Below are 11,617 nucleotides of genomic sequence, written 5' to 3'. Positions count from 1 at the left end.
GGGAAAGTCCAGTGTTTGTTTGAGCCATCCACCTACCCAACCTGCCTCATTACTCGGACTTTAGCTCTTTATACTACTTCCTTCTGTACTTCATGATTATTTGGATTCTGAATTCTGGTGCATTACATTTCGTACACAGGAACAGTGCATGAGAACAGCCTAGTGGCAGTGCAGAACAGTCTTTTAAATGGCATTTAGATCATAGTGAGATGTGCAGAATATGTAACTGGCCTGTTGAATTAATACTCTTAAGCTGTAATGGTGGCATGTTTTTCTTACAGGAGGGTGAGTTTAATGTGGGAAATTTAGACTTCAGTCTTCACTTATTCTAAAATCCTGTCTCAGGCCCTGCTCAGGAAGTCTCTGCGGTACTTTCAGGTCATTGGTTTAATGAAAGAGGAGTTTAAACAGAGTGGTTCTTCAACTAGTAATGAGGCAGTTAAATGAAATAAAATAGTAGGATAAGCTTTTTATTAAGCCTTGATATTTTTAAGAACAGCTAATAAACTCTGATTTATTACCCCAGTTTTATTATAGTCTGCTTTCTCTTCTTGTGCACAGTGCTTTCCTAACAGTGAGATGTTTCCCATGCCCTAGAACTAATTTTTTTCAGGCAGCGCAAAAGAGGTCAATAGGTTTTTTAGATCAGTGTCATCCGCTTTAAGAGGATTTTCTGAGTATGTTCATAGTGGAGTACTAGATGTTGCCATATTTGGGTAGAAGCAGAGGCTCAGCTCTTCCTTTGGGTCATGTTATGTTGAAATTAAAACCAGTTACACAATGAAAATAATGAATTAAAATAAAGCAGCAGATTGTGCATTAGCCTCGGATCCCATTTGACCTCATTAACCCCGCGCACGTGCTCCCCGAAACCACAGACAGCGACAGACGCCTTTGATGAAGCTTGTCAGTATGAATTACAAACAACAGTGGTCTTTGCATGTTCGTCATGAATCGCAGCTGTAACAAAGGCGCGCACTTGAGACGCTCCTTTCTGTCACCACATGGCGGAAATGTTTGTCTTTATTCGAGTGGAAATGAGGCGACTGAAGCTTCTGTGCTCTGTGAAATAAAAAGAGCATCTTTGCACGAACACACACGTGGACGGCGCACACACACACAAAACTCAACTCATGTGCTGTGGCGAGAGCGCGCGCATTGATTTGCAAGCTCGTGCGCGCGCGCTTGTTTTCAGCACCACGGAGAGCAACACCCCCTCAACAACATAAGACCCAAAGAAAAGGCAAATAAATGTTTTTAATTCCTCATATTCAGACTGTGAGTGTGTGCACAGCCACAGCTCAGCCCTCTGCTGTCAGTCTCCACCAAAACACCGGATTACATCAGCGCGGTTTCTGGGAAAAGTGAAGCAATGACTGATGACAACATGATTTGGTCTGTGTCAAAAGTGGTAGACACAGTCATTGCCAGACTTTGTTGCAGACACAGTGCAACAGAGGGCATCGCTCTTGCATGTCTCTCCTGCTGGGGTTTGTCCTTTTTATTTGCAGTAAACAGGATAAAATTTGGATTCCAGCTGCGTTAAATGGCACAAATATGAAATTGTGAGCGTTTGAAGGCAGCAGTGCTGATGTCAAATTCGCCTGAGACCTCACACAGACATAATCTGACTTGGATCAAACAGGTGTGGATATCATCAAGTGTTTTCCTTCCACCACACTTGAATGAAGGTGTGTGCGCCACATTAAGTGCCAAGTTAATTTCCGATTGGGCGGGTGGTGGACGTATGTCAGACATATGCGCGCCGTGGGCGGGTGTCGACGTGTTTGTAAGAGAGAGGGGGGAAAAGGGAAAAAAAGGCAGAGGAGAGCGCAGCGCTTCAGTGTGTGGATACGCGGAGATAGGTGATGGTTAGGGGAGATGTGAGCGGCGTCGGCCTCAGCTCTCCAAAGCTGGCTGGGAGAGGCGTGGCGCACTCTGCCCCTCCAGACCGAGAACCACCTGTATGGATGATCAGACCTCCAGCGTGATCCAGCCCCCATCGTCCGCCAGGCACACGGGCAGCGACGCCACAGAGAGCCGGGGTTATGCCGAGGTGGAGCACGGCGTCATGACGGTGGAAAACATACTGGAGGAGTCCGCCGTGCTCTCGGCGCCTCACCTGTCGGTGGATCGATACGAGCGCGGCCGGCAGGGATGCTGCGAGAGGGTGGTGATCAACATTTCGGGTTTACGCTTCGAGACGCAACTCAAAACTTTTAACCAGTTCCCAGACACGCTCCTGGGGGACCCCAGGAAAAGGATGCGCTACTTTGACCCACTGAGGAACGAGTACTTCTTCGACAGGAACAGACCGAGCTTTGATGCCATCCTGTACTACTACCAGTCAGGGGGGCGCATCCGGAGACCTGTTAACGTCCCCATTGATATCTTCTCCGAGGAGATCAGGTTTTATCAACTCGGAGAGGAGGCCATGGAGAAATTCCGGGATGATGAGGGGTTTATAAAAGAAGAGGAGCGCGTACTGCCCAAAAAAGATTTCCAAAAGCAGGTTTGGCTTTTGTTTGAGTATCCTGAAAGCTCTGGACCGGCCAGGGCCATAGCTATCGTCTCAGTGCTGGTTATTTTGATTTCAATTGTTATATTCTGCATGGAGACTCTGCCGGAATTTCGGGATGAGAGGGATCAAGCTACAGTGGCACCCACGGTCAACGGCACTGCTCCCTCCGTGCCCAGCCCGTTCACAGACCCTTTCTTTGTCATAGAGACCCTCTGCATCATATGGTTCTCTTTCGAGCTGCTGGTCAGGTTCTTCGCCTGCCCCAGCAAAACTTCCTTCTCCAAAAACATCATGAATATCATTGACATCGTCGCCATAATCCCCTACTTTATCACTTTGGGGACCGAGCTGGCCGAGAGGGAAACCAACGGCGGCCAGCAGGCGATGTCCCTCGCCATCCTGAGGGTGATCAGACTGGTGAGGGTCTTTCGCATCTTTAAGCTGTCGCGTCACTCAAAGGGACTTCAGATTTTGGGGCAGACCCTTAAGGCCAGCATGAGGGAGCTGGGCTTGCTCATATTCTTCCTTTTCATCGGAGTTATCCTCTTCTCCAGCGCGGTTTACTTCGCAGAAGCAGACGACCCCTCATCCAGCTTCACCAGCATCCCAGATGCGTTTTGGTGGGCAGTGGTCACCATGACCACAGTGGGATACGGGGACATGCATCCGGTGACCATTGGTGGGAAAATAGTGGGGTCTCTGTGCGCAATAGCAGGCGTGTTGACCATTGCCTTACCCGTGCCGGTGATTGTGTCCAATTTCAACTACTTTTACCACAGGGAGACAGACGGAGAGGAGCACCCACAGTACGTGCACACCAGCAGCTGTGAGCACCTCCCCACGGAGGAGCTGAGGAGGTCGTGCAGCTCCTCGTCCCTCAGCAAGTCCGAGTACATGGTGATAGAGGAGGGCATCAACAGCGCCTTCAAACAGCCCAACTTCACCACCGAGAACAACCAGAACTGCGTGAACATCAAAAAGATCTTCACAGACGTGTAAATGAACCCAGAATGGATCATTTATGGAGCATGAAGACATAGTAGCTATAATATTATTTTTTATATATATATAGCCGGTCGTAATGTGTCAGTCCATATCCGTGGATGAACGTGCGTAAATGTCCTTTTTAACAAGTCATTGATATACTTTTAAACATATAAGCAGGAGAAACTCTGATTCTACTTGTTTCCAGTGTAGATTCACATGTTTTGAGTATTTCTCAGATTATATAGTATTAATATGTCCCAAAAATTTGCACTGGAAAGTATTTATGTCGTGTAAAATGAATAGACATGTAAGAGGCTTGTTAAAACAGACATTTCTTGCAGTGTATAGTGCCACACGATGCCTACATATCTTGGTGTTCATGCGAAAGTTGTTGGTGTTCATGATTGGGATACACGTGTAGGATATAGTCGACTATATTGCATTTACCCACCAGTCAACAAGAAAAAAAAACGTCTTGTGCTTCGTGGAAAGAAAAGTTTCATTGTCCAGTAATGTAATGAATAGACTATGGTAATTTATATAGCCAAATGCCTGTCTAGGTTATATTTAATATCATAAGCTGCTGAGATGTTGGACTGAGTCTTGTTCACATGATTATTCAGGTAATAACACACAGAGTGGTGTCGGTGGAAACGCTTATCTTCAGATACAAGTGGAGCTTTTTCGTCAAATTGTATTTTTATTCAGATCTGCCTATATAACAGCCTATACTAAATAAAACGGAAATTAACTGATCCCGACTCTAAAATGTCATTATGAGGTTTTGATATATATCTATTATAATAACAAAGCGAGCAGAATATGAAGCATATAAAGTGTGGTGTGTGTGTGGGGTCATGTGCGCAGTGACGACAGGACGAAAACAGCGTGGATGAAAGGAGGGGAGCGCGTGCAGAGCGTCCCGCCTCCTGCTCCCTAAGCCCGCCTTGTGATGCAGTCTCCATGACGACGGTGGTTTCCCGGGTAACCCCCTCTGATGTTACCATGGCACTGTGTTGCGTTTCTCACAAAGTCTTTCCAACTGGGGTTCATTATCACCTCTGTGTCCTTGGAGGGGGGAAACTGCTGCAGATGTTCTTTGATGTGAAGTTTAACCAACATGTGGAGCTTAATTATTTATCTGTTTCCTTAAAGGTGGTTAAATCAATATCAGTCAGCAGCATCAGTGCTTTAGGTGTAGTTAGCAGCCTGTAGCTTCAGGCTGCAGCGAGCTGGCACACGTGTGGAAACCTAATGGAAGTCATGCAGCGGCTCTTTTGTTTGCCGTCACTTAAACAGCCTCAGCTGCTCTGTTCTTCAGATGTGAGCTTCATTCTCTGAGTTGGCATGCCAACTAGGTCTGACGTCAGCTACCTTTTATCCCCTCCAGCAGACGTTCGCACGTGTGCCTTTGGTACAAAGTGGCTGAGAGCTGAAGTGACACTAACTGTGTTTACATTAATGACAGGGATGTGTTTCAGCTTTGTGTATCAAGTCAGTTTGAAATGTGTGTGAGAGTTTTTTTAAATTACATCTCTAACTTTGCTTTTGTTCTTCTCAGCGCTGCAACCTATAATTATTTTCACTTTTAATTAACTTGTTGATTATTCTCTGGATCAGTTAATCATTTAATCTATAGATGTCATGAAATAATGTCTGTTATAATGTTCCAGAGTCCAGAATGACTTCTTGAATTGTTTTGTTCACCAAGCAATCCAAAATCCAAAAATACTCAGTATATAATGATAGAGAGAAGAGCAGCAAACCCTCAGTCTGGAGAATCTGGCAGGAGACAGAGTTTGGCAACTATTTTGAGCATTAATTAACCATTTTGAGTTGGGCTGCACAATTAATTGAAATATAATTGAAGTCATAATATGGCCAAGTGCAACATCCAAATTACAGGAGCTGCAGTTTTGTGATAAAGGTGAAATGTGTCACAACATGTGATTATAAATGAGGCATTTTAGTGCTACAGAGAGGCCTGCAAATCATTTTCCAGACATGAAAGAACATGCTTGTTTGTTACAGACTCCAGCAAAAATCACATCATCATCATCATTTTTATATTTTTTCCGGTGAAAATGAAATGGAAAAAACCTAACCCATGTTGCTGCATATCATACAGTCCTAATCTTGAGTCTTTCTTTAACCAAAAATGCCAGTCGAATTATTTTTCATTTCATTTATATGACTCACGACCATATCATGTGGTATGGAGTACAAACATTACATACAGTAACAAAGCAACAGCACAGGTGTGGCTAAAGTACAACCAATGCTACTTAAACAGAAGAGGGACATTCTTCAAAAAAAGCACCTAGTTTACAAATTACTTTTGGCTTATCTGATTGTAATAAGACATAAACATAGATGGACAGTTTGAATATACTTTGGCAAATACCTTTTTCTGCAAGTCATTAAGCTCACATTTGGACAGAACGTTTAAGTTAATTAACCCATAAATCATAATATTTTCAGCTATAATATTTTATCTTATGTAAGAGAAATTTGTTGAATGTTCAAAGGTAAAGCAGTGGTTTTTATAAACAAATTTTTGTGTCATTAAATAGTTTTTATGTGATGTTGTATTGCTGCTGCTGGACTGCAGGTTCAGTCATGTTCACTGCGTCTGAACAGAGGCTTCATCAGTCTGAACACAGCTCAGCGCTGCTCTCTAGTGGATCCTCTCAGTTATTACTGTTGGGAGGGAGTTTATTATTCAGCTTCTACTGATCATATCTAACCCACTCTTATTAGACAAGAAGTGGTGAGGCCTGAGTGTATTATTGTGCCTCGTGTACTCATTATTGTGCATACAATTTATAATGTAGTCCACATTTTATTCAGACTGCCTCAGACTCCCTGAGACCTCTTTAAAAACATACCAACATTGTTCGTTGTTTTATTGATGCTTCTTTACTTCCCTTGATTTGAAAAGATTTACTTCTAAACACGATTTTGACCTCAAGAAGTCCTTCATAGAAAATGACGCATTACTTCTGTTTGACATCTCAGAGACTCCAACAGTAAAATATAGTCGTATACATCAATGACTAGTGTTGACAGTACTGTTTGATTTGGGATTTAATAGGGTTAGTACTGCTTAGTGTAATTGGATTTCTCTTATTGGAACAGTTTGTTAATGAATGAGCAGGTAGTGAGACCTGTCTGGGGAATAACTGACCCCAAATTTTATTTATATAGCACTTTTCAAGATAAGGCACAGAGGGCTTTCCAAATTAAAAGATTTACAGAATAAAAAAATAAGATATCAGAAACCCATGTAGCTCTGTCCATAACAAACCATTATTAAGAACACAAGAGCACAAATATCAAACAGCACTGCAACCATACATGAACAGATGGAGGTGTGAGTGCAAAGATGCAATTTCATATATAAAGGAAAATGTGGGTGAGAGAAATAAGCTCATTTTAGCAGGTAAAATTTGAGTAAAAGAAGCATGAAATAAATGATATGATCTCATATAAATCAGGTAGATTGGCAATAAAAGAACAAACTCTTGAATCTAAAGCAGATAAAAGCACAAAATATATGGAAGTGCATATAAAAATGGTGACATGGTGACACTTCAACAAGCAGCTATAAAAAGTAAAGACATTGAAGTGACAATATAACACCACCATGGGATAATATTAAGAATAGACCCTCTTGTCGAAGTGAGTTTTAAGGAAGCACTGAAAAGCTTCAGTTGATCTCACACATTTCTATGTGTGGTAACATACTGTACATGTCTTAAAATGTGAATCATTTAATGGCAAACTGATCTGTTCACGCACAGACCATTTAACATAAACACTCTGGTGTTCCCTCCTTTGAAGTAACAGCAATCACAGGTGATAGATTTTCAAAGAATAAAATAAAAACGTGGTGAAAGTAGCAGAGGGCTTTTATTGTGACAAAATGTGTTACTAGAGGCATAAACGCCATAAACTGAGGCATAAAAATTGCACCAGGATGCAAATAACTAAGTGGTTAAGGTCCCCTAACCCCCTGTTTTCATACGTACATCCCCCATTGTTGAAACGAAAGCGATGCTCTTGATAACAATCTGGTCATATTCATCTTCATCATGCGCAGGCCCCGGGTTACCTCTTCACTCAGCCTATCTGTGCACGGGGTTTTAATCAGGTCAGAGAAAAGAACAAATGTATGTTTTGTCTTCGACTCGGCCATGTGACTGTCTGTCTGGGTTTGTCCTGCAGGTCAGGAAACTACCTTAAAATTCTACCTGGAGGCTTTTAGTCTGACCCATAATTCTCTCCCAGGAGACGAGCGGAAAAACAGTTTGTGAGCCTGAGTGCTAAAAAAAAACAAAAAAAAAACAACCTCTCCTTACTCACACTTAACATGACTTTGAAGGAGCACTGAAGTAGACGTGAAGGTTAGTCGAAATCCACTTTGCAGCATGCTCGGTTAGTACCAGGCAAAATCAGAATACTTGCAGAATGGTTCCTATGGAGTGGAACGGACTTCCTGTGACCGCTCTGGCACTCATATTCATAATACACTGTTAAGGGTACCTGCTAATTTGCTATGAAAATAATTAGCTTGAGTTTAGCTCAGCATTTGTTTGGTTAAGTTTATTTTCTCGTGGTAACTTGATGACAATGATTTAAATGTCACACTTGACAGAAACGGCCTGTTTTAGTAACATGTGATTCACGTCTGATGAGTGTTTACAGAGGCTCCACACGCACAAACAAAAACACCTACTGATGGTAAACACAACATTTGAAGTTGGAGAATAGAGGCTGGAACATATAATATGGCCGTCCATAAGTGAGTGTCTCAGATTTAACCCTTCGTCAGCTCAGTTTTACGTGCAGAGCGTTAGTGACTCTCAGTCCTGCACCTCCACCTCCAGGTGCTCGTCCTCAGAAGTGCTGAGTGGCTTTGTTCCCTCTGTGTCCCCTGCTGGAATTTAAGTCCTCCTTCAGTGTATTTTTAACCGGGGGAAATGAAAACGTGTCTGCAGGTTACACAGCGCCGTTAATCATCTCCTGCAGAGCACCTGCAGCTCAGCCTGTCTCGCTCTGGCTTGTGGAGAGGTAAGACTTAATGAGCTGAGATACTGCGGCCTCGTGAGGAAATTAGTGTTTCTCTCACTGTGTTTAAATTAATAGAAGAACATATCAGTAATTTCTGTTCAGTCATCTCATCAGGACCGCAGCAAGCTTATTACACAACCTTAATTACCGAGACATGAAGCTATATTTATTCAAATTCAGGACACTCTTACACCATTTTGCCTTGAATTGTCCCTTTGTTGTGTATAGAGCTGAGCATCAAACTATAGTACCAAAGTACCAAACGCTGACATGAGTCTTAACAGTTGCCCCCTGTTCTAATGAGTGATTTTCCATGTTTCAGTTTATTGTTTTGGGTTTCTGGCTCGTGTCAAATGAGCCAGATATTTCCCTCAGAAGTTGGCACAGACAAAAACAAGTAAAAGGAGAATAAATATTGGACTCCCATTTATCACGACACCAGAGACACGACTCCAAGTGAATGCTAATGTTGCTCTGCGTCTGCTGGGTGTCTGAACCAGGCCCCAAGGAACAGCGCTGGGCTTCGAAGCCAGTTTTGCAAAGTGGTCAAACAGTGGAATTATAGGGGTGTCGGTGGCTTGGTGGTAGAACAGGTGCCCAATGTATAAGGCTGTTGCTGCAGCGGCCCGGGTTCAAGTCCAGCCTGTGGTCCTTTGCTGCATGTCATCCCCTCTCTCTCTCCCCCCTTCACACTTAACTGTCCTTATCATTAAAGGCAAAAAAATATCTTTAAAACAGTGGAATTACAACCTCCAGGTCTGCCATGTGATGCCATGGGGCCCAAAAAGACTTTTTCCCAGACTTACATTGTGAAAGAGATGCCTGTAAATCAGTGGATGCTTTTTTTTTTTTTCCAGCATCACAACCTACGTAAAATGGCTGCTTTCACCCTCTCAAGATTCAACCCATTCAGTCTGGTAACATTTCGAGCTGCAGGATTGAATCATTTTTATCATCATCATTCAAGTTAGTGAAGTGCTAAACCAGAAGTTAGCCGCTCAGCTGGTGGAAGCTTCTACTGCACTTGCTTTATGAGCTCCACGATGCGGAAGATCCGGGTAATTGTCATACTGCGGATATAAAGCTTTTTTTGGGGGGCTCCACGCACCACTGAGCAGCTGTCATAGGGATGAACAGGGACCCACCTCCAACACTATATCCAGTTATCTTCATACATCCATGCTGGAATAGGCCACTGTTGGCTAACACGTTAGTGTAACACTTACGAGGTGATAATATGTCAGTGTTGTGTTTTTAATTTGCTACAGTGCTGCCAAGTGGACAAAAAAAGAATGCAGCTTTAAATGTCTGATCATATTTGTAATCTTGTATCATGTATATATAATAGTATAAATATTATGATATAATATAATGTGAAATACTCCACAAAATAACCTTTCAGTCAACCATACAACACACACACACATACATAAAATATAGTTTTAATACACCCAGTCATTCTTACTACAGCAGTCACACACACACACACACACACACACACACACACACACAAACACACAGAAAACCAAAATATCTGAGAAAGAAAAGCCAGACTCCTAAAAGAAGACACAGTTGCAGCAGATCTCAGGTCATTGTGCAGTTTGTTCCAGAAAACAGCACCTGAGTGACGAAATGCACCTTCGCCTGATTTAATTTTAATTCCAGGTACATTCAGGACACACATGCTTGATGATCTGAGGGATCTGATCAGGCTATAACCCAAAATAAAGTATGAAAGAGCATTGGTTTCATGTTTGTGTTGAAGTCACACAAGTGCTGAACATCTAAAAATGTTGCCCTTGTTCTGTAATAACATGATAACATGGCAAAAAAAAAGCAGGATGCAGCATGAAAAAAAAATATTTAAAGCAGACTGTGCACATAAATATATGTCTGCTAGCTAAATGTCTAATTGTCGTGCTGTCTGTGTGCGTTTGTGTGTGTGTTTGTGTGTGTGTGTATGAATGAGCATGCCTGAGTCCTGCACAGCTGTAAGACGGTCACAGCTGGTGCGCCTGAATGCACTCTGCTGTGGGTTCCTGGTCATTAGGAAGAATAAACCGGAGAGAGCACGCACATGCTGCACAGACTCAAACACAGTCACATACATGAGCTTGAATGATACACAAATACACACACAGAGAGACACAGGAAACTGCAGTCAGCTCTGCAGCTGGTCCTCTATGATACTGCAGCTGCAGGCGGACATGAGGAGTCCAGGACTGTGCTCAGTGGAGGTGGGGGCTGGCGGAGGGGACCCCGGGCTTCCCCTCTCCTCTCGTCCTCCTCTCTGTCCTCATCATGCCAACGTTCACCACATGCGAGGAGCGATGCCTCGCTCTCTAATGATACCCAGTGTCTGCCAGCAGAGGTGCCACTTGTCATACTTGAACTTTTACCAAAGCATGTCAGTGAGGAGATAGGTGAGGAGGGGGGAAGGCAGTGGCTGAGCCCGGTGCGATTATTCACAGCTCTGCACATTTCTCCTCCTGCTCTGATGATATTTTTATGTGGTACAGTATTTGCCCTAAAACTGTAACTCAGTGCTGCCAAAAATAGAAACCATGAGACATATTGCCATTATTTCTCTGGGTGCCATTCATCCATCTGCTCTGCCGAGAACATGTAATGGCACTCTTGGGGCTATTCATAAAGTTCACTCTTCTGCATCAAGACTCGGCGGTCGGGGCTTTCAGCGGGAGAAAGGAGAGCCCAGAAAGCATGTCAGAGAGAGAGCATATACCCCCCCACCCCAGAGGGAAGATGTACTAAAGCCCAACAATGAAACCAGTGTCATACTGTACAGGCAACATATGCTGGTGAGCATGTCTCAGGTGTGGAGCTGTGGAGGAAAATAAATCACATATTTTACACATTTTTCTTCCCACTGATTCATCTTTCACTAACGCAGCTGACTGCAGTAAACTGAAAAGTGCTTTGTCATCGTGCTGTAACTTCACCTGAAATATACCAGCGGCACCAGAGACGCTGTAGGCGTGATGTCACCGCCCAGCCTCCTCCTACTGCTACCCCTAG

At 43.3% G+C, this 11,617-nt stretch overlaps 1 protein-coding gene across 1 annotated transcript; it reads left to right on the top strand.

Annotated features, from left to right (window-relative positions):
• The first annotated feature begins 1,809 nt into the window (after positions 1-1,809).
• On the top strand, positions 1,810-4,229 carry kcna3a (potassium voltage-gated channel, shaker-related subfamily, member 3a). The gene has a single exon (XM_049578944.1). It carries the CDS (start codon positions 1,967-1,969, stop codon positions 3,518-3,520), a length of 1,554 nt encoding a protein of 517 aa, XP_049434901.1. The 5' UTR covers positions 1,810-1,966; the 3' UTR covers positions 3,521-4,229.
• The last annotated feature ends 7,388 nt before the right edge of the window (positions 4,230-11,617 follow it).

This window comes from Epinephelus fuscoguttatus, linkage group LG1 (assembly GCF_011397635.1).
Source record: "Epinephelus fuscoguttatus linkage group LG1, E.fuscoguttatus.final_Chr_v1".
Lineage (NCBI taxonomy): Eukaryota > Metazoa > Chordata > Actinopteri > Perciformes > Serranidae > Epinephelus > Epinephelus fuscoguttatus.
Note: the sequence above shows the minus strand (reverse complement) of the source record. Positions and strands in the feature narration are given on the sequence as shown.